General features: G+C 33.9%; 1 protein-coding gene across 1 annotated transcript in view; it reads right to left on the bottom strand.

Moving 5' to 3' along the window:
• tamo (PUB and ZnF_RBZ domain-containing protein tamozhennic) overlaps window positions 1-20,393 on the bottom strand; it is a 54,098-nt gene that overhangs the window by 19,324 nt on the left and 14,381 nt on the right. Inside the window, exon 3 of the mRNA XM_035360410.2 lies at window positions 9,205-9,384. Coding sequence (XP_035216301.1) covers window positions 9,205-9,384 — 180 coding nt within the window. The remainder of the gene's footprint in view (window positions 1-9,204; window positions 9,385-20,393) is intronic.

Here is a 20,393-nt window from a genome sequence, read left to right as displayed (position 1 = left end):
AGTCTTCGTATCAAGATGTAGTGAGGATTACAGAGACACTAAAAAAACACATTTTGCACAATTCACAGAATGACTAAGATCATTAAAAAAGCTATGCTAAAGAAGATTATCAAATAAATATTTAACAGGTACCTGATATGAAATTTAATTCTTAATATTTTTTTTTTTTTTATTTTAACTACTTTTAATTATAATAACTTCACATATCTAGCTAACTCCTAAAACTAGCATGTTTCACATGCAAATATATTTCACTTTCTAAATTGGTGAAATTATATTTTGATAGAACTGAAAAATGTAAATATAAAGCATATTATATTAATAAAAACAATGAAAAAAGTTTTATACCCAGAAAGTTTTAAATACTTTGTGGTAGGACTATTATGATTTTTAGGAATAAAAAACATGGGTATCTTTGTCTTATCAGGACCAGATTTAGAAATGTACGTATACATGCATGTGATGCATGTATGTGTACATGTATGCATACATACACCAAAGAGCCAAAACAGTATACGACCTACTCAGCGCGACCTCTGGCCTGCAAAACAGCTGCAACTCACCTTGGTATGGATGCCATAAGTTCTTGATGGATGACGGGAGACAGGTTGTACCAAATGTCTAAGCCTTGTGACATACGCCGTTTTCCTGCTGGAAGATTCCACCTCCAGTAGAGAAGACAGACATAATGTAAGAATGCAACTGATCCACAACTGTGTTCAGATAGTCAGAAGATTTCAAGGTCTGTTCTATCACAACTAAGAGTCCCAGAGCCATCCATGAGAATGCCCCCTAAAGCATAATACTACCACCACCAGCTTGTGTATGACCTGCCATATAAGGGGAAAGCAACTGTTTGCCTGGACCAAGGCGTACCCTGATACGACAAATGACATGATGAATGAGAAGTCATCATTCATCCGACCAGGCAACTGTCTTCAACTTATCCATGGCCCAGTTTCAATGCTCCCGAGTCCACTGTAAGCGTAGTAGACAATGATGTTTGATCAACAGAGGCACACGAGTAGGAAGTTTGCTGAACTGTATGTTCTGAGATACTTACACTTGGATCTATATTATATTGGACTGTCAGCTGAGACACCATTTGATGATGCTGTACCAAGTGGGACAGTCTTCAATGTCCTTTTTCTTTGATGGCCTGTGGATGTCCAACACTTTGGCATCTATTTCTGGTCTGTCATTTATCCACTTTGCATTACTAACAATGGAAGATTGTAAACAATATACCAGTCACACACTTTCAGAGATATTCGCTCTGAGTCTTCAGGTCATTACAATCTGCCCTCTATCAAATTCGCTTAGATCAGCAGCCTTTCCCCCTCACTGGCAAAAGTAAATGCAAGAATGATTCTTTGCCTTCTCCAGCAAGTAGTTAGATACCCTTTCCACTTAATCACATGCCCTCCACGTCATCCAGATTAGTTCGTTAAAAAAATATGGGGATGATCATAATGTTTTGGCTTGCTAGTGTACATATTATATTGAATGAGACAAAAGAAAGCATACCTGTGAATACTGCAGTTACTTTATTTCGAAAATTCAAATTTAAACTATAGTTATTCAAGTTTCTATAGATGTTGTATGTGTGCCTCTCTGATGACATGGCAAATATCTATGTGGTATTCCAGGTCTGCCGCATTTATGACAGAATATCTTTTGTTAATGACTTGAGCATGTCAGTTATCCACTGCTTCAGTTGCTGCAAGTCCTGAGGAAATGGAGGCATGAACATTTTGCCCTAACAAAACCCCCAAAGAGAAAAAATCAAAAACGGTTAAATCTGAGGATTATTTTGCCAGCAAAGCAATGGCATATTGTTTGACTCAGCATGGTCAGTCCAAAGATGGGGTACACTATTGTTCAGGTAAAGCTTTACACATAAGTTTGTCTGAAGGTTTTAATGCCAGCACCATCTAAGAGGTGAATGGCCAGAATTGCAGACATTCCATTACACATGCCACGCCGTTGCACGAACTACATCAAGTTTAGAACTTTGTATGATGCATTGTTTTTATGGGATTTCATAAAAACATTTCAATAATTCTTCCAACCACTTCAGTTTTGATTGCTGTTCATATTAGACTGGTTTCCTTACACAAGCACACCCACATCCTCAAGCTGCTTCACTCGCCATTTGATGTTAAGATGATGTGGTGGTTCTTTACCAAATTTCATATAAAAATGTCTTTGAATGATGATAAATAATGATCTCTTGGTGTAATCCAAAACACAGTATGCTTTCTCCTGCATGGATAGTGAGTGTAACAGTACCTTTAGTGCCAATTCCTCACCTGGAAGACTTTTTGCTGTTGCCAGATAAAACTTGTAGAATTGTAATTTCAGAATTAATTTGTTTCGGCTTAATAAATCTGTTGCAGAATTTGTACTATGCTATTCTTTTTGTCCCATTCAATATTAAAAACCCTGTATTTCTGAATCTGCTCCCAATAACAGAAAAGCCCCAAAACATGCTCTATACTCTATGGAGATTATATAACTTGAAGAACAAAATCATTAATGGAATAATTTTATGATTCTGGTTCCTCACCTCACCACGCAAATGTCTCCAGGCAAGTAAATGACTCATGATACAATAGCCACAATGCTTAAATTCTCAATTTTACAGACATGTGTCTGTTGCATGATTTCCCAAAATCTAACTACAGGCACAGTGGCTTAAAAGGGAGGAAAATACTGGGTGTCCATAAAAGAATGTCCGAGTTTTAATGATATATTACAGGAGTTTATTTTATACTAAACAAATCATACATGAAAGTGAAGGAAAAACTTTTTCCTATAAGTGCTGAATGTGTGCGCCTTTATAAACACACATCCAAATGAAAATGCAATTCTTCCCATACTGTCTGCAGCAAGTCCGGAGTAATGGAAGCAACAGCCTGTGCGATTCTACCTTTCAAGGTTGGTAAATCGTGGGGTAGGGATAGAACGTAGACCCAATCTTTTACGAAGTCCCAAAGGAAGAAATCACAAGGCATGATGTCAGGTAAACGAGGCGGCCAGGGTAACAGAACTCTGTCGTCTGGACCGTGACGCCCAATCCAACGGTCAGGGACTTCGACGTTTAACCAATCTCGCACAAAGAGACTCCAATGAAGAGGGGCTCCATCTTGTTGCCAAATAAAATTTGCAAGTTCACTTTCTACTCATTGGGGAAAGAGCCATTGTTGTAGCATATCCAGATAAGAAACCCCTGTTACTATAGCTTCAGCGGAAAAAAATGGTCCATACACTTGTCGTTGTGAAACAGCACAGAAAACGTTTATTTTTTGAGAATCTCTTTTGTGTTGTACAAGTTGATGAGGATTTTCCGAACCCCATATACGAACATTATGGGTATTTACCTTCCCACTTGTATAAAACGTCGACTCATCACTGAACACCACCTGATGCAGAAAGTCATTGTGCTGTTGAAGAACTTCACATGCAAAACGAAATCGTACTGCACAATCATTTGGCTTTAATTGCTGTACCAACTGTAATCAGTATGGGCAAAAGTGTAATTTTTTTTTTTTTTTTTTAAATCGTCCAGACTGTTGTCTTTGGCAACTGTAATTCATGACTTACTTTCCGAACACATTTCTGCGGACTATGACGGAAAGATTCTTCGACATGTTCCTCATTCTCTACAGAAACTTTGGGTTTTCCCGGGCTTTTACCTTTACAAAGACATCCGGTCGTTTCGAATTGTCGATACCATCGGCGGACATTTCTGACACATGGGGGATCACATTTAAACTTTAATCGGAACACATGTTGAACGGCAATTACCGAATCACTCTTAGCAAATTGTCGAACACAAAACGCTTTACGCTCAGAAGTCGCCATTTTGAATAGATGACGCTGCAACTGTGAAAACGATGTAGCAGTACAAGCGCATGCGCTTATCTGAAACTGTTGGAGTTATTCTTTATAATCGTCACCTTCAACCACAACTGTCGAACGATTACAGCTGATACTATTACAATTTGAAACTCGGACATTCTTTTACGGACACCCTGTAGAATGTTCTCTGTTTCTGAACAGGAAAATGTTTTAAGGTTTCAGTAAACAATATTAAGGATATGCTAAGAACAAGCATCAGCACTCTCTGAAAGAAATACACATCAACAAATAATGTAGGAATGAGACAGTAAGCACCCAAGAATGATCATAAAAGTTATAGGAAATAGAAAACACTGCATCAAATCACATTTAATTCAAAGCTGATGATACATCTAACCCAATGAATGCCATTCAAAAGCACTATATGTATGCTGCATTCCATGGGCTCTGAAAGTACACTGCGCAAAAAAAAGGGGGGACAGTTCTATATCTCCTGTTCTACTGGGCCGATTGACGAAATTCAAATTATGTTCTTCATGTCTCGAAAGTGCGACTTAGGATATATATTAGATTTATATATAGCTGTATTCTAACACAGTTATTTTGACACAAAATCGGACTTTTTCTGAAATAACATACCAATTTTTTTTTCCATATTTTGATTCTACGATTCAAATTATGCCTAAACATGAAATTCTGTAAAATTTGGAGCGAAATTTACAGAGAAATTCACAAATTTATGTTGGCACTTTTCTTCAGTTTGTACCAAGAATAGTTCACTTGGCGAACTTCTTAATATATGGCAGTCATAATCGTTCCTTTTTTCAAATAATGTTCTTCATATTATATTTTTAATTATAATTGTTATTATTTTAAGTAATTTTTTCTTTTTCGAATTTTATTTTAATTGTTTCAGTTGCATGGTTTCTTTTGAATAACTGTTTTAAAAATTTCTTTTTACCCATTCAAACTGCATAGTTCAAATAAAAGGTTCATCGTTTATTTATGTATTTATTTTTTTTTTTCAAATAGTTTTTTTTTATAATTTTTTTTGTCATAGTTATTATTTTAGGCAATTTTTAGACTTATATTTTAATTGTTTGTGTCGCATTGTCTCCTCAGATAATTGTTTTAAAATTTTCTATTTAATCATTCAAACCGAGCATTTAAATATATTTATTAATATAAATTTTCCAAGATTTGATTTTATTTATTTGAATTGCGGTTCTTTCGGAAGAATACTTTGTGTCCCAGACTACGGTGCATCTGGAAACTGAATATATTAAAAGAGAAAGAGTAAAGCACAGTTAACACGCCTTTCAATGATCCGTTCAGAAAAGATATATAAATGAGAAAGATGCATAACCAACATTTTAACTTATGATGATTTACATATACAGTCAAAAGTTGTTAAACCGGACTCGTCGGGACTTTGGCGATTCTGGATTATCGATTTTTCCAGATTATAGATTATCAGTTTAAATCTGGTAAGATGGCATGTAGAAATTATAAAATTAAAAATATGAAACCGCAATTTATGAAATAAAGAACAATTATGATCTAAAGCTTTACAAAAAAAAAAAAAAGCTTAATATTTATTTGTTTACTTTATTAAACATTTCTTTCAATGTAAGTTGTTTAAGTTGCTTCGTTTTATGTGATAATACTTTCTCTTTAATTCTATTAAACAGACATAATTTCTTGTTCAGTTACAAAGTTCTGCTGTCCAAGTCCTATAATTGCTGTGTCGAGAATACCGACTAATTTGTCAATCGAAATTTTTTCGTTTTTCAATAACTTCTGTGTCACTTTCTTCACTATCAGAAGCGAATTATAATGACGAGGAATTTGATTTAAATCATATCAAAGACGGAGTACATCGAGATGAAATACTACATTTAGTAAGGAATTATAAGCCAAATAAAATAAAAACATCTGCCCTGAAGATACGGATAGTGCTGACAGATCAACTTCCAATTCATTGCGCCGAAATGAACCTAAATTTTGACATGTGAAAGGAAGAATCAAAAAAGTTTAATAAAAAAAGAGATATTAATAAATATATGCCAAATTCAATTAACATTGAGGAGCTAAAATTTTAAGAGCTAATTTTTTAAAAACTACTCGTATGATTTTTGCAAAACTTGGCAGTCTGGCATAATTTGAGTCGTAGAATCGAAATATGTAACAATATTGGTATGCTTTTTCAGAAAATGTCCGATTTTGTGTCAAAATACCTATGTTAGAATAGTGCTATATATAAAACTAATATATATCCTATGTCGCACTTTCGAGACATGAAGAACGTAACTTGAATTTCGTCAATTGGCCCAGTAGAACAGGAGATATAGAACTAACTTTTTTTTTTTTTTTTTTTTTTTTTTTTTTTTTTTTGCGCAGTGTACACCTAAAAAGCACTGTTATGGGATATCAAGGCAATGTGTCTCACCTGAGCTAGTGAACATAATCATTGGGCTATGGATGATTAATATATGGGTTTAGATGAAAAGAATCAAGTTTACATTTTTATGCGAAGGAAATACTATCATATCAGTGCAACTTCCCATCATTTTTGAGTGATAAAGAATTAACTAGCTGAATACTCAATTAACTTCTCAGTATTTCCTCAGATTCGACACATAAAAGATTTGTTACATGTCAAAAAGTTTATATATTTATATTTTAATATGAATGCCTTATAGCAACAAGCACAGCAGCATCATGGACAACCCCAGAATATGTCTGGTTTGATACAGCCTCAAAATGACTATAGCATCCTGTTGACTCGGTGCTCCACTAAGTATCACAGTATATTTGAACTCGCAACAAAATACTGTAAAGTTGTGTCCCATATCTGTAAATTTAGTACCTATGTTTTAAGTTATTCATGGTCCACAACAGAGGAAAAGTGCCATAGGCAAATGATGAACAGCTTATGGTCAACTGTGAAACACAGCCATTGAAACAAGCTAGGTAATCATGTGATATACATGTGTATAAACACTCTTAATATATATAACTAAATAGGAAGTAGTGTGAAAATGGTCATCTTCAAAGCCTTGTATGTATTTGTATGTTACAGGTTACTTCTCAAACTGTGCTTTTTTTAATTGATTGAACTTTCTCCTCATAACAGATATAAAAATGTCAGCAGAGTACTATGGTTATCAGTGGTCAAAACATCTCAGCCCACATACACAGACTCTCCTGTTGTATTTCTCACAGCTCTGCTTTTGACAATCTCTCATTAGCAAGAATCAATAACATCTCGTATTCAGGAATTTTTCATTTACATTACAATGACTTCCAAGCATAAGACGCTGCTACCAGTGTTTTTCAAATTTACGAGAGGTCATGATGTCTTACCATTAGAAAACAAAAATTTTGGACAGAAATTTCACATTATCATATTACCAGTACAGAATATGAAGTGTTATAGTGTACTGTATACATACTTGCTAATACGGCACTCGAAAATCGGGAGATTTTTCTTAACAAGAAGATTTTCAATGATAAAAATATATTTTTTAATGATGAATTAACAATAATTAGTTATTAATTAATATCTGAAAGTTCAGTTACTAACCCTTTAATGCAAATAATACATTCTGCAGTATTAACAGTTTGGTCCTTTGTTTCCACAGGGAAAAATTTAAATTTTTTTCAATAGAACGGCAATCACTGTCCTAGTGTTTTTGTGTACGCACATGTTTGAGAGCATCAGACCTTCCATCATGCAAAATTGAAAGATCAAAATGGCAAACAGTACACATCGCAAAAGTATTATATTTCCTTGAGGAAATAATAGAAGGAAAGTCATCTGTGTATGGTTTTTGAAAAGAACACGAGTATTTTACTTTTTTGCAGACATAACCAAAATAAAATATCGTTATTTCTTAAACTATTTCTCGAAAGCATGCGCATTCACACAGCTTAGCGACAAGATGAGAGAAATAACAATCTCGATCTTGCTTTATGCTCATTGGCTAATATACGCCAGATGACACGCAGTAGCACTCAATGCTCATTTGAGAACTGGAACACGACATTTCCGAACACATGCTCTCTCATTCACAAAGCAGAAGTGTGCTGATGAAACAAACTTCTCACTGATTAAACTACTTCGGTTTTCTATGCAGTCTAGAGTAAAACGGATGCTTTAAGATGCCCCAAATCACTTTTTGGGGGGTGCAAATAACAAAGTATTAAGCCAAGCTACATAAAAATCGTGAGAAATTTTAAGAATAAGTGAAAATCATGAGAAGTATTGTAAGGATCTTAAGTTTTACTAACGTTTATTTTATTTTAAACCTTTACTATCCTCTCTTATTTTCCACTTCCGGCCAGAATTAAATGTGTTAACTTGTTTATGCAAATTGTATTTGCTAATGCCCAAGTATTTAAGTTGTGGCTTTTTGCCAAGAGTTAGATAGAGGGAAAGAGAGCCGCCTTGCCACTGCATTCCGCACGAGTTTTTAATCAGCTGCTGTCCGCCTTTAAGGCCAGAGGTTTAGTCCTCTTAATATTTAGAACATATTGTAGTTTCGGCAGTTTGCATACTACATACGTAATAATTTAAAAGGCCAGTCTTAGTGTTAGTCAACTGTGTAAAGCACTCGAAGTTAACTCTTATTTTTAGTTAGTTAGTAGTTTTTATATTTTTACATTCAAACCAGAAGTGGTTGGTCTCTGTATCCCGAAGTGCCGGGAGCACCTGTAATATTGTGGACAATAAACGCTAAAGTTAACCCTTCCTGCTTGTGTTGTCAATTCCACACATATTTGAACATAGCTTGAGTAAGCTCCCTGTTACTATTCAGAACACGTCATATTTCCGAAACAAATCAAAAGACTTACAAGTCCTGACAGTATGTTGTAAATCGTGTTGGCGCGAAAACAGTTGGAAATCCAGAGAGTTGGCAACTCTGAGTACATTTTATTATTCATATACATATACATTCATGCCATATACAGAATAAAGTGATATAGTGTACAGTATATTTTATTATTATTGATATTCCCCTAATGTGCCAGATTTATAATTAAATTTCACTAAATTTATATATCTTGCATAGATATCCTGTTCTACATAGCATTCGTTGTTATCCATGGTACGTTCTGGAATGAGTTATTCATAGATAGAGGATGTACTATTACTGTATCTACTAATAACTTTTGATACTTCAATTTATATATAAATGAAAACCACAAATTTTATTCAGTTCAAAATACCAAATAAATAATAAAAAGTATTTACATAAAATTTCACTTTTCATTTGTTTACACAATATTAAAAGGTTTTATAAAACTGCAGAATTTAAGAATAATAGAAAATCTAACCTGACATTCAACTGTTGCAATGAGGCAATCTAAAGCAACTCTAGCTACTTTATCAGGATCTACAGGTTCATCCAGATAGAGTACACCCTCCTCAGTAAATTGATAGCCCAAAAGATGAAATACAGAACTACCTCCAATTAACTGACTTTCCACTGAATGCTTGTAAAATCCACTATATAGCTAAAATTAAGACTGCTTAAAAAAGTACACAATTATAACAAAGGACACACATTCATACTTTTTCAAAATATATATTCAATTAACGTAGAAAAAAAGTTTTACACTGCAAAGACAAAAAAAAAAAAAAAAAAAACTGACAAAATTATGCAAATTATCTCATAAATTCTTTTGGTCTCAAAACACTTGCATAAAATCAATATGAAAATTTTAATCATATTCCAATAATATCACTTAAAAGTATCATTTCAATGACTGTTAGCATATCGTCAAAGACTATGCTTTTTCAAAATACAGATTCAGTCCCCCACCAAATATATATATATATATATATATATATATATATATAACCAGTTTATGCAAAACAACATTTTTAAACTTAAGTTTGTTAAATTATGCAAATTTCATATAAAGTGCTTTGGCTTTAAAATATATTAATATGAAAAATAGAAATATATTAAAATAATATTTGCAATAACCCTAAAAATACTATTATTTTGAAGTGTTGTTTGCATTCTATTAAAGATAATATAAAATAACATTTTTGAATTTTTTAAAATTTTATTTAAAACAACTTGTTTTTAAAATTATATATATATATATATATATGTCATAATAAAAGCACAAGGAAAAGCCGGAGCAGTGTCGATGCGTAATTAGATCCATATTGAAGAGGAAGTAATCTGATTGCGTCGTAAGCTAATGTGTTGACTTCGTAAATAAAACTTGGCAATAGATTTTAATTCCATTTTTATTTCCAATTGACATTTGTGGCCACAATCACTTGGCACTCTAGTCGTGCCTTTCCACAGAAGATTTACATTTTTGATATTGTTGGGATAGAAAGCTAGCCAGCGAAATTACATCTTAGCAGAGTAGAGGGCAAAAGCTGAAGTGCGTAGTTATAAAAGATGGAAGCACGCAAAGAGAAAAGTTTTGGTTTACAATTCGGTGATTGGTCGAGAGGGATCTGCATTATGGGTTAGTAAGATCGCATGATTAATTTGAATGACGCAGTTTAGACTTAAGCGCTATTTTTAGGACAGATAGAGGAAGTTCTCAAATGAAATAGAAAATAATGGAAGTTATAGTGAATTAAGTTTAGAAGTTTGCTTTCATATTTTTTATCTTACATATATATATATATATATATATATATATATATTTTATGTTATATCAGTAAGATAGTTTCAATTTCTCAAATATAAGAAAAAATTTTTTCACTGATGATAAAGTGGCACTGTGAAGATCTAAAGCATGGTATAAACTCCGACAAACAGCTTATGCAATTTTTAATCCTTATATATCATGGCATTCAACTCAAGATATAGTGGCAAATGCTCCCAGAAGTAATTAATTAAAACTAAAATTAATTAAAAATGAACACTGTTTAAGAAAGTAGATTGAAGGGATATATGTCTAAACTTTGTAGCAATGATTTAATGCCACAATACTCCAAACATGTCAGAAGGCTCACTAAAAGGAAGCACAAAGACTTTAAAATAAGAGACTCACAAAATAGACTATAAAATCAACTTTATTTAAAATTAAAAGGTAAAATTCAAAATTGAATACATGACGATAAGCCTACATCAAATGTCAACTAGGAACAAGCAGGAACGGTGAAGTACAAATGGAAGTGAGTGGCTTGGCAAAAAGTTCAAGTCTTTATACTTGCGTTATAACGAGTGTGCACGGGTGCAGCACAGCAAACGTGAATACTGCATGCAAATGTTAAAATACACATACTCTTATTGGAATGCAAATACTCCAACACAGTACAACCTCCCTCACACATGTGCCAAAGGCATGGAGAGATCAGAGATACCTAGGATTAAACTGGACCCTTCTGCTTAAATAAGTAATTTACACTGGAGGTATAGTGCCCTTTGTTTTACCGTAGGAGTCTGCTCAGGAACCGATGCTACAGTATCTGAAACTAAAAATGCTGGTTTCAGGCAATCAATACTGATCACTGATTCTTTTCATTTAATAAGACGGGTAAAATTCTTTTTAGTTCTTTTTAATATTTTAAAGGGTCCATCGTAAGGATGAGTCAGTGGTGGTTTCACTGCATTGTGTCTCACAAATACATGAAGTTGGGTGTAGGAAATACGTACTTATTGTTAACATGTGCTGATATATGTACCAGTGCCATCTCTTCTCATTGCCTCATACAACTTCTGAAAAAATGAAATTGGATCACAAGAATTAGAAACTTGGGTGGGTTGCATATTCTGCAGGGAGATGAATAGTCATTCCACAAACCATTTCCAAGCAAGCTCCTCCCAGGTTCTTTATGTGTTGCCTGAAGACCAAGGAGTACAAATGGAAGACTCATTGTCCAATGAATATATATGGGTTGTACAGAAATGATTGACACAACGGCTCTCTCAATGAAACTATTATACTATACGAAGGGAAAACAAGTGAAATAGACACAAGGGGACATCAGTTACACAGAATGCATAGATGGAGCTGGCCGCAAGGGAATGGTAATCCTCAGCATCTGTCCCTTTTGCCATGGTCATTGAGAGCATGGACAGCAATGATGGAAGGTGATTATCATGGTCAGGCAATAGATAGGAATAGATTATAGAAGGAAGAGATACAGGGTAGCGAGGTCCATCGTCACATGGTGTTGATGTGTGGTAAAAAAGTACCCTCAGGGCATACCATATCTCGTTGGTTGGCCAAGTTCTGCAGTGGAGTGGAGACCACAACCAAAGGTGTCAGTGCGGGACGAGCGGCAACATCGCATACACAGCAAATGTGACAGCAGTGTCGGATTTGATCACGGCAAACAGACATATAACACTCAACAAGTTGCAGCAAGAGACAGGGTTTGAATAAGGAACATTGCAGGTGATTGCACATGGCGATTTGAAGATGACAAATGTGTGTGCAAAGTGGGTGGACCTCGGATCAAGACCTCAGGCTAGATCTTGCTTGATAACATGAAGGACACAGTCAAGGGCCAACAAATTGAATCTTCTGCGGAATTGCATGCAATTGTCCATAGGTGATGCACCAGCACTGGTTTACCAAACCCTTCGGAACCTCCCAGCCAGATGGCAGAAGTGAGTCAGGGGCCAACAAATTGAATCTTCTGCGGAATTGCATGCAATTGTCCATAGGTGATGCACCAGCACTGGTTTACCAAACCCTTCGGAACCTCCCAGCCAGATGGCAGAAGTGTATGCCATAGGCACAGATTATTTCTAACTGATGTACTATCAGTTTTTTATCAATAAATTGTATTCTTCTCTGTGGCAGCATTTGTGTCATTCATTTCTGTACGACCTAAATAATTATGGAACATTAATGCTCCTTTTACTGAATGATGGAATTTCTCAAGTAATCCACTACCTGCAAGACAGTATGGAAAAGTACAAATTTGGTAAATACCAAGAATTTAATTACGAGTACTAAACATGTCATGACTCAAAAAGTGTCGTCCTTGGTCAGTACTTATGATAGTGGGAACTCCAAACCTAGAAATCCAATAGATAAAAAATGCTTCAGCAACAGTTTCTACCAAAACATCCTTCATTGGTATTGCTTCCAGCCATTGGAAGAACCAGACGATGAAAGTTAAAAAGCATGAGTATCATTCCGAAAATGGCAAGGGCCCAACAATATCCAAATGCACATGTTCAATATGTTCACTGGGTACAGCGAAGGATTGTAACAAACTATGAGCATTCCGCATGACTTTGGACCTCTGGCAGGTGATGCAAACATGAGTCCAAGCAACACAGTACAGTCTTTTGACACCGAAGACCACACAAAATGAGACAGAATGAGTCTTTGTTGATCATATACCGGGATGAAAAAGTCCATGGAGAGAATTAAACACTGCCTTTTGCAACTTGTTAGGAACAAAAGGACAGATCTTGTCACCACTTCACAATATATATTTAAACCAGGGGGAAAGCATTCATCTTTTAATGAACTATGTTCTGTAGATAGCATTTGACTCAGTTTGGAATCACTTTTGAGACTGCAGTCTGCACAAAGCTTGTCATATGCAGCTTACTGATAGCAGCAATTCATGATAATGCATCTGGCATGATATTTTCTGGTCCAGTAATGTGTTGTATTGAATTAAAAAATATAATTCATATATCTTATGTGCCTGAGCGATGCAGAATCTAAATTCTTTCAAAATAAAAATATTAGAGGGCGGTGATCTGTATATACTGAAAAATATTGTCCCTCGAGATTATGTTAAAAATGCTTTACAGTGCAATAGATAGCAAGTAATTCTCTATCATATATGCTGTAATTAAGTTTTAACTAGAGTTAGTTTTCGTAAAAAAAAAAAAAAAAAAAAGGTAGTGGTTGAAGATGTTTATATGTTTATTGTGTGTTTTATGTGTTTATGTGTGAATAGAGGCATGGTAACCAAATGCTGCTGCATTGCTAGATCAGTTTTACATTTTTCAAAGACCATAGTTGTTTCCGCTGTACAGAGAACAGGATGTTTATCATTTTTCTTAGAATTTTTCAAAAGAGAATGAATCCGTCCTTGGGTAGTTGCTGTCTTAGGAAAAAATCACTGATCAAAATTCAGCATTCAGCTAGATCTCTCTATACTTGGCAAAATCAAATACAGTACAAAGTCTTTAATCCGGACTCGTCGGGACTTCAGCGATTCCAGATTAGGAGGTTTTCTGGATTATGGATCATCAATTTAAATCTGGTAAGATGGCATGCAGAAATTATAAAATTAAAAGTATGAAACCGTAATTTATGAAATAAAGAGCAATTATGATCTAAAGGGTATAAAAATTTACAAAAAAAAAGCTTAATATTTATTAGTTTACTTTATTAAATATTTCTTTCAATACAAGTTGTTTAAGTTGCTTCGTTTTATGTACTAATAATTTCTCTTTAATTCTATAAACAGGCATAATTTCTTGTTCTGTTACAAAGTTCCACTGTTCAAGTCCTGTAATTGCTGTGCCAAGAATACCAAATGACATGCAATCGAATTTTTTTCGTTTTTCACTAACCTCTCTGTCACTTTCTTCATGCCTTCATCCATTTTTTGCAGCAATTCCACTTTTTGTTTGATGGACGTCTAAACATGCTTTCGCTTTGTAGATCCTTTGGCAGCTCCAGAATTGGAAACTCTTTTTGACGTAATCGAAAGTTCAAGCTTACTTTTTAAAAAATTGCTCTAACAGCTTGCAAAAAATAATAAGCCGGATCCAATTAGAAGATTAAGGAACAATGCAATCTGCAACATTAACTGAAATGGATAATTAGATAATTTCAGCCTAGCTTATACCATCCGTTACACATGCACATGTGTAAAGGTATTATGCACCTTTATGCATTATTGTGTGTTGGATGTTGGTTAGAAAGTGTGTTGCTTATTTTTTGCCGTACACCATACAATTGCTGTATGTGATGAGATTAGTGTGAAGCTTTTGTACGATTTGGAATAAAAGGGGAAAAAAAGCATTAGTTGACTGGTATGTAAATGAAGGTTTACTTAGTAGTCATTATAAAAATCCTGTTTGTACGCAGGAAATGCAAAATGGTGAAACAGAAACTGTTCAGATGGCTTTTGAATGAGTTTGTCTAAAAAAAGGTTCATGCAAAAATGCCACCGACAGTCCAACACTACGGAGGATATTTTTTACTCTTATTTTTTTTAATTTACGTATATGGTGACGGTAGTATGAATATTCTAGTTCAGATAATTTTTTTTTTAATTTTTGGATGCTGTTAAGGAATTTTGTGTGCCACAGACTAGACTGAAGACACAGAAATTTCTAAATGTGGTACGTTGATACAGTCAAAAGTCTTTAATCTGGACGTCCATAATCCGGGCCCCAAAGCTACAAACTTTCTGCGCATGCATTGACGCATGCGCATATTACGTTTACGCATGTACGTTTAATGTATAATGAACGGTATATGCTAAGCTAAAATTATCTAATTATCTATTCCAGTTAATGTTGCAGATTGCGTTGTTTCTTAATCTTCGAATTGGATCCGGCTTATTATTTTTTGCGGACTGTTGGAGCAATTTTATAAAAGTAAGCTTGAACTTTCGATTATGTCAAAAAGAATTTCCGAGTCTGGAGCTGCCAAAGGATCTACAAAGCGAAAGCATGTTTCGATGTTCATCAAACAAAAAGTGGAATTGCTGCAAAAAATGGATAAAGGCATAGCCTTTGTTTCTCTAACCATTCCGAAATATGTTTATCAATTTCACGCTGCTCCGCGGGGGGGGGGGGGGGCGCAATGAACTGGAAGTTGATCTGCATGCACTATCCTTTTCTTCAGGGCAGATGTTTTTATTTCATTCGGATTATAATTATTCCTTACTAAATGTAGTATTTCATCTCGATGTACTCCATCTTTGATATGATTTAAATCAAATTCCTCGTCATTATAAGTATCACGAATACACATCAAATAGTTTTCTGGTTGCGATTTTCTAATTTCGACTATGCGCAATGTATGCTTTATGCATGCGCGCGTTGAAAGAAACGTTTAATAAAGTAAACAAAAAAATATTAAGCTTTTTTTTTTGTAAATTTTGATACCCTTTAGATCATAATTGCTCTTTATTTCATAAATTACGGTTTAATATTTTTAATTTTATAATTTCTGCATGCTATCTTACCAGATTTAAACTGATGATCTATAATCCGGAAAAACCGATAATCCGTAATCACCGAAGTCCTAACGAGTCCGGATTAAAGGCTTTTGACTGTATTTCCTTTTTATGCAATGAGATGTATTTCCTTTTTTATGTTATTTCGTTGTGTGATTTAAAATGCAGTTTATTAAGCTTTGATTGGCTATAAATTTTGTTCAATTTTGGTGATGAGTAACTTAAACATTATGTGATGTCATCATTCTCCTGATTTTTTTATAGTGAAAATAGATCGATGTGTACATGGACAAAGTCAAAGGAGTGCACAATGCTGAGTTTGTGCAATTCTCTGATAATTTTTCAAGTGAAAATAGATTGATGTCATGGAAACTGAGTTTGTACAATTCTTTGACTTGTTATTTTGGTTCTGTGTAGTGGTCATCTTGAAATTGTACCTTGCTGACCAGTTGCCAAAAATTGCCTATTCTCACCAAGGGACACTCTTAAATATATTTTTACCAAAATTATTGACTCAATAATTTGACTCTTCTTGAAGATATATTTAAATAAATTCACTCAAAAAATTTAGGTGAATAATGTTAGAAAACTAAAAATGTCAGGTTTGTTTGATGATTTGAATTTTATAAAAAAAATAATAAGTGTTAAAAAAATCTACATTTTGAGAAAAACAAAAAATCCCACACTACTTTATCAATTTTTATTGCTGTACCATAATCATGCTGATATGATTACTCTGTAGCTTAATGTTTTTTTTCGTTTTGTCATTTGTGGACTTTTGCTTCCTATGGGGATTTTTTTTTTATCATTGTTTCATCTTTAAAAAATAGATTTATCAAATCTACTTCAACCAATACTACTTTCCATATTAATCCTTGAAGCTTTCAACATTTAAGTTCCATAAAAAGCATAGTTTTTAATAACAAGTATACTTTTAATAATTTTTAATGATATACTCAAGTAAATATTTCTTCGAATCCAGATGTAAAAGAAATTTCTTTGTGACTACAGTGACTACGAACATAACTGATTCTAAGAGGAAATCAAAAGTAGAAAAATCAATTATCCATCTTTAAATTATGTATTTATACTTATGAATAATTATATTTCAGTTTAACTAAGAAAGGTTACATCTTTCCTGCTTCTTCATTTCCCCATAAGGCTTGCTCATTCCAAAACTTATGATTTATGCAGATTTGAGCAGCAAGCAGTTTTAATATAAAGTTAGAAGAATAGCTTGTAACCATATATAAGAGTTTTGACATTAAAGACCACGGCCTGCCTTTTAAATAGTTCAAATGGTGAATAACAACTGCCTTGTGCCAAACAGATTTGGTTGATAAGTTACAAATTTTGAGTCACTGTTAGCAGCCCTCAGTGACACTTGCAGCCTCTGTTGGAAGATATTAGAGACAGTTTAAAAAAGAACTTGCGTTTATAGCCAGGTACAGGCAACTGGTAATTTTGCATTGCAATAATTTTAATTTAATCCTCACAGTGGTGAGGTAAAAGAAAGTACATATGTGTCTGTTCACTTGAATTTAATTATTCTACTGGAATAACACACCTAAAGAATCAAATAACATCCAGGTAAATCCATAATTGAGCTAGTTTAGTTAAGTCCCAGATAGGTATTACAATTTCATAACATCTCCTAATAATTGCTTATTAGGTCTGGCAGTCTCCCAAGAAATGGTTTTTATTGCTACCTTGAAAAGTCTTTTAGAGAACAAAAAAGGGATGGGGGGAATAAAAGAACAACAATGTAAAGGTGCTGTTCATTATGATAACAGGCTAAATATGAATGATTTTAAGGGTTATTAAAATTTTCAAAAATTGTGGAAAAAAATTATATAGTATACAAGAAAAAATTTTCAGTAAAAGATAGTAGTTCTTTGTATCAGATTTGTTGGGGCCCAAAAGATTATTACAATATATTAAAACTAATATGGGAATATAAACAGTATAATAAATAAGAATTTGAATAGGACCTCAAAGGCCTGTTCAGATTCTTATTTATTATACTGTATTACTTATTTATTATACTGCCTTATTGATTATACTCATTTATTACACTGGTATAAACAGAATTTGCAACAGCAAAATTGAGATAAGACTTATATAAAAGATATAAAAGTATAACTTTTTATTCTTTTATTTTTTAATAAATGTGGTGTTATGTCGCAAATTTCAATTATTAATATGTGTTTTAAGTTATTATTATTCTAATATTTTCATTTGTATTCATGTGTATTTTAATCTGGAAAAAAAGTATTCTTAAGCTCTTAAGGTTTTATTTAACTCATTATTCTTGAGTAGGAATTGTAACAAAGGCGGGAAACGGTTGCAAGAGCCATCTGGTTTATGGCCTTTTACTAACAATGGAGGTAGTAGGGTGGTGTTTGTCGCCCTTTAACTAATGGCATTTAAAACAGAAATTGTCTTGCTTTCGCTTTGTTGGAGTTTCAATTTTGTTACTTCAAGACAGTGGGGGTTAAACTAAGCTTAGGTAATTGGATTCTCGTAAAGCTAGTTTCGCTTGTTAGTTGGGGGGTCTATTTCTTTTTCTCACGTTATGTGTACAGATGTTTTTCGGATTGCATTGTCAGATTTTCTGGTGTTTGATTCGTCATGGGTGTGTCATTTTCTCAATTTAGATAACGTAAAATTCCGGCATTGGTAAGATTTAATTTTATGATTTTTTGAAAGCCTATGAACGCACAGAGGTGGAGAAACCGAGATTTCCTGGGTGCTTGCACCAGGCTAGAGATTATTCTGATTCAGATTTTTGAGCGAAAAGGAAAAGGAAAAGCAGAAAGTTTTGCGGGGCGAGCGATTTGTACCAGCGGGCTGCGGTGATGGCTGTAGCAGAGTCTGATTTGAGTGAATTTTTAGCAGCCACGATGTGAAAGAGAAAGAAAGGTTGTGGGGCACTTTGCTCTGCTGCGGGCTTCCTGAGCAAGAGGGACTGGGTACCGTTTTTATTTGCTCTAGAGAATGCATTCTTTTTCTGCGGGATGTTTAAAAGTTTTGTGCAAGATGCAAGGAACATTTTCCTGCGTGATGTATGGAGAAATGTGCGCGAGCTGCAAAGAGCATTTTTACTGAGAGCTGATTGAGATGTATAGAGAAAAATCTACCAAGAAAATTTAGCACAGATTTTCTCTCTTCACCTGAATCGCCGGTTAATCTCCAACAGCCCTTTTTTCGAAACTTTCAGCATAAATGTTGCCTCGCCACTTCGATGATGCACGTGATTGTGCTAAAAACTGGTGTATATTCAGCTACCTGTTATTGAATTGAAATAAAGAGCCTTCTGAATTGGACTATTGGTTCCCACCTAATGGACAGATAAAAGATCCTTCTAAATTGGACTATTGGTTCCCACCTAATGGACAGATAAAGCGATTCCTGGCTGTTTGAAGAATTATTAGACTGTAATTTCCACTTGCGATTCCTAATGATTTTTAGACGCTTCAGAAAGGGTTGTCACAGAAAGAAAAATGGGCTTGGCTCATTTCCATGTGGATTGGACACTAAGGATCCTGCTAATCAGGAAAAACTGTTTTCCATCTGTGAGTGAAATTTTTAAGTATATTTTCTCTCTCTCTCTTTCTTAGTTTTCCCAAATGCAGAACAGTTAATAATGATTTATCTACCTGTATATTGTTATTACTTATATAAATTAAATATTACAGTTAGTAAAATTGAGAAGTTATTTATAATTTCAAGTGAATGCCAGTTTTAGGAGGATTAAAATTTGTTTCACCTACTGAATTTTGTGAGCTAGAAAAACATTACTTTCTAATTAATGAGAGCCTGTTATTTGGAGGATTAAATTTTGTTACACCTACTTAATTTGGAAAAAAAAATGTTAACTTTTAATTGTTGAAAGCTGTATTTTTGTGTAACAGATGCGATATTTCCATAGTAAAAATATGTGGTAGGGGATACTGATCAGTTATCCATTTAATTAAAATAGTCAAGAATCAAGAATTTAATAAATGTGTGTTTAAAATTTAATTGCATTTGTGTATTTATGTTGTGTATATTTTACTGTGGTCTGTCATGTCCCTCCATTTGTTTGAGCTGGAAGGCTCTTAAGAAACATGGAGTTTAATTGAATTTGGGGTTATTGATATTTCCTTTTGCATAGGTTACTCACAACGCAAACCTAAAAGTTAAATTGTACTACCACTATACGAATGTTCATACGAATGTTTATACGATTGATTGTTCGATATGTTATACGAATGTTTATAAGATTGTCGATATGAATATTATGAATGTTTTGAATTATTTGAATTTTAGTTAGTTTTGGTCCGGCACAACAGTCAGTCAGTTAAGTTTAAGTTATAAAGGAATAAGGTATTAA

Source organism: Stegodyphus dumicola, chromosome 12 (assembly GCF_044657685.1).
Source record: "Stegodyphus dumicola isolate Sdum_Otavi_A_Nest chromosome 12, ASM4465768v1".
In the NCBI taxonomy this organism is placed as follows: domain Eukaryota; kingdom Metazoa; phylum Arthropoda; class Arachnida; order Araneae; family Eresidae; genus Stegodyphus; species Stegodyphus dumicola.
This window is presented reverse-complemented; position numbering and strand designations above follow the sequence as displayed.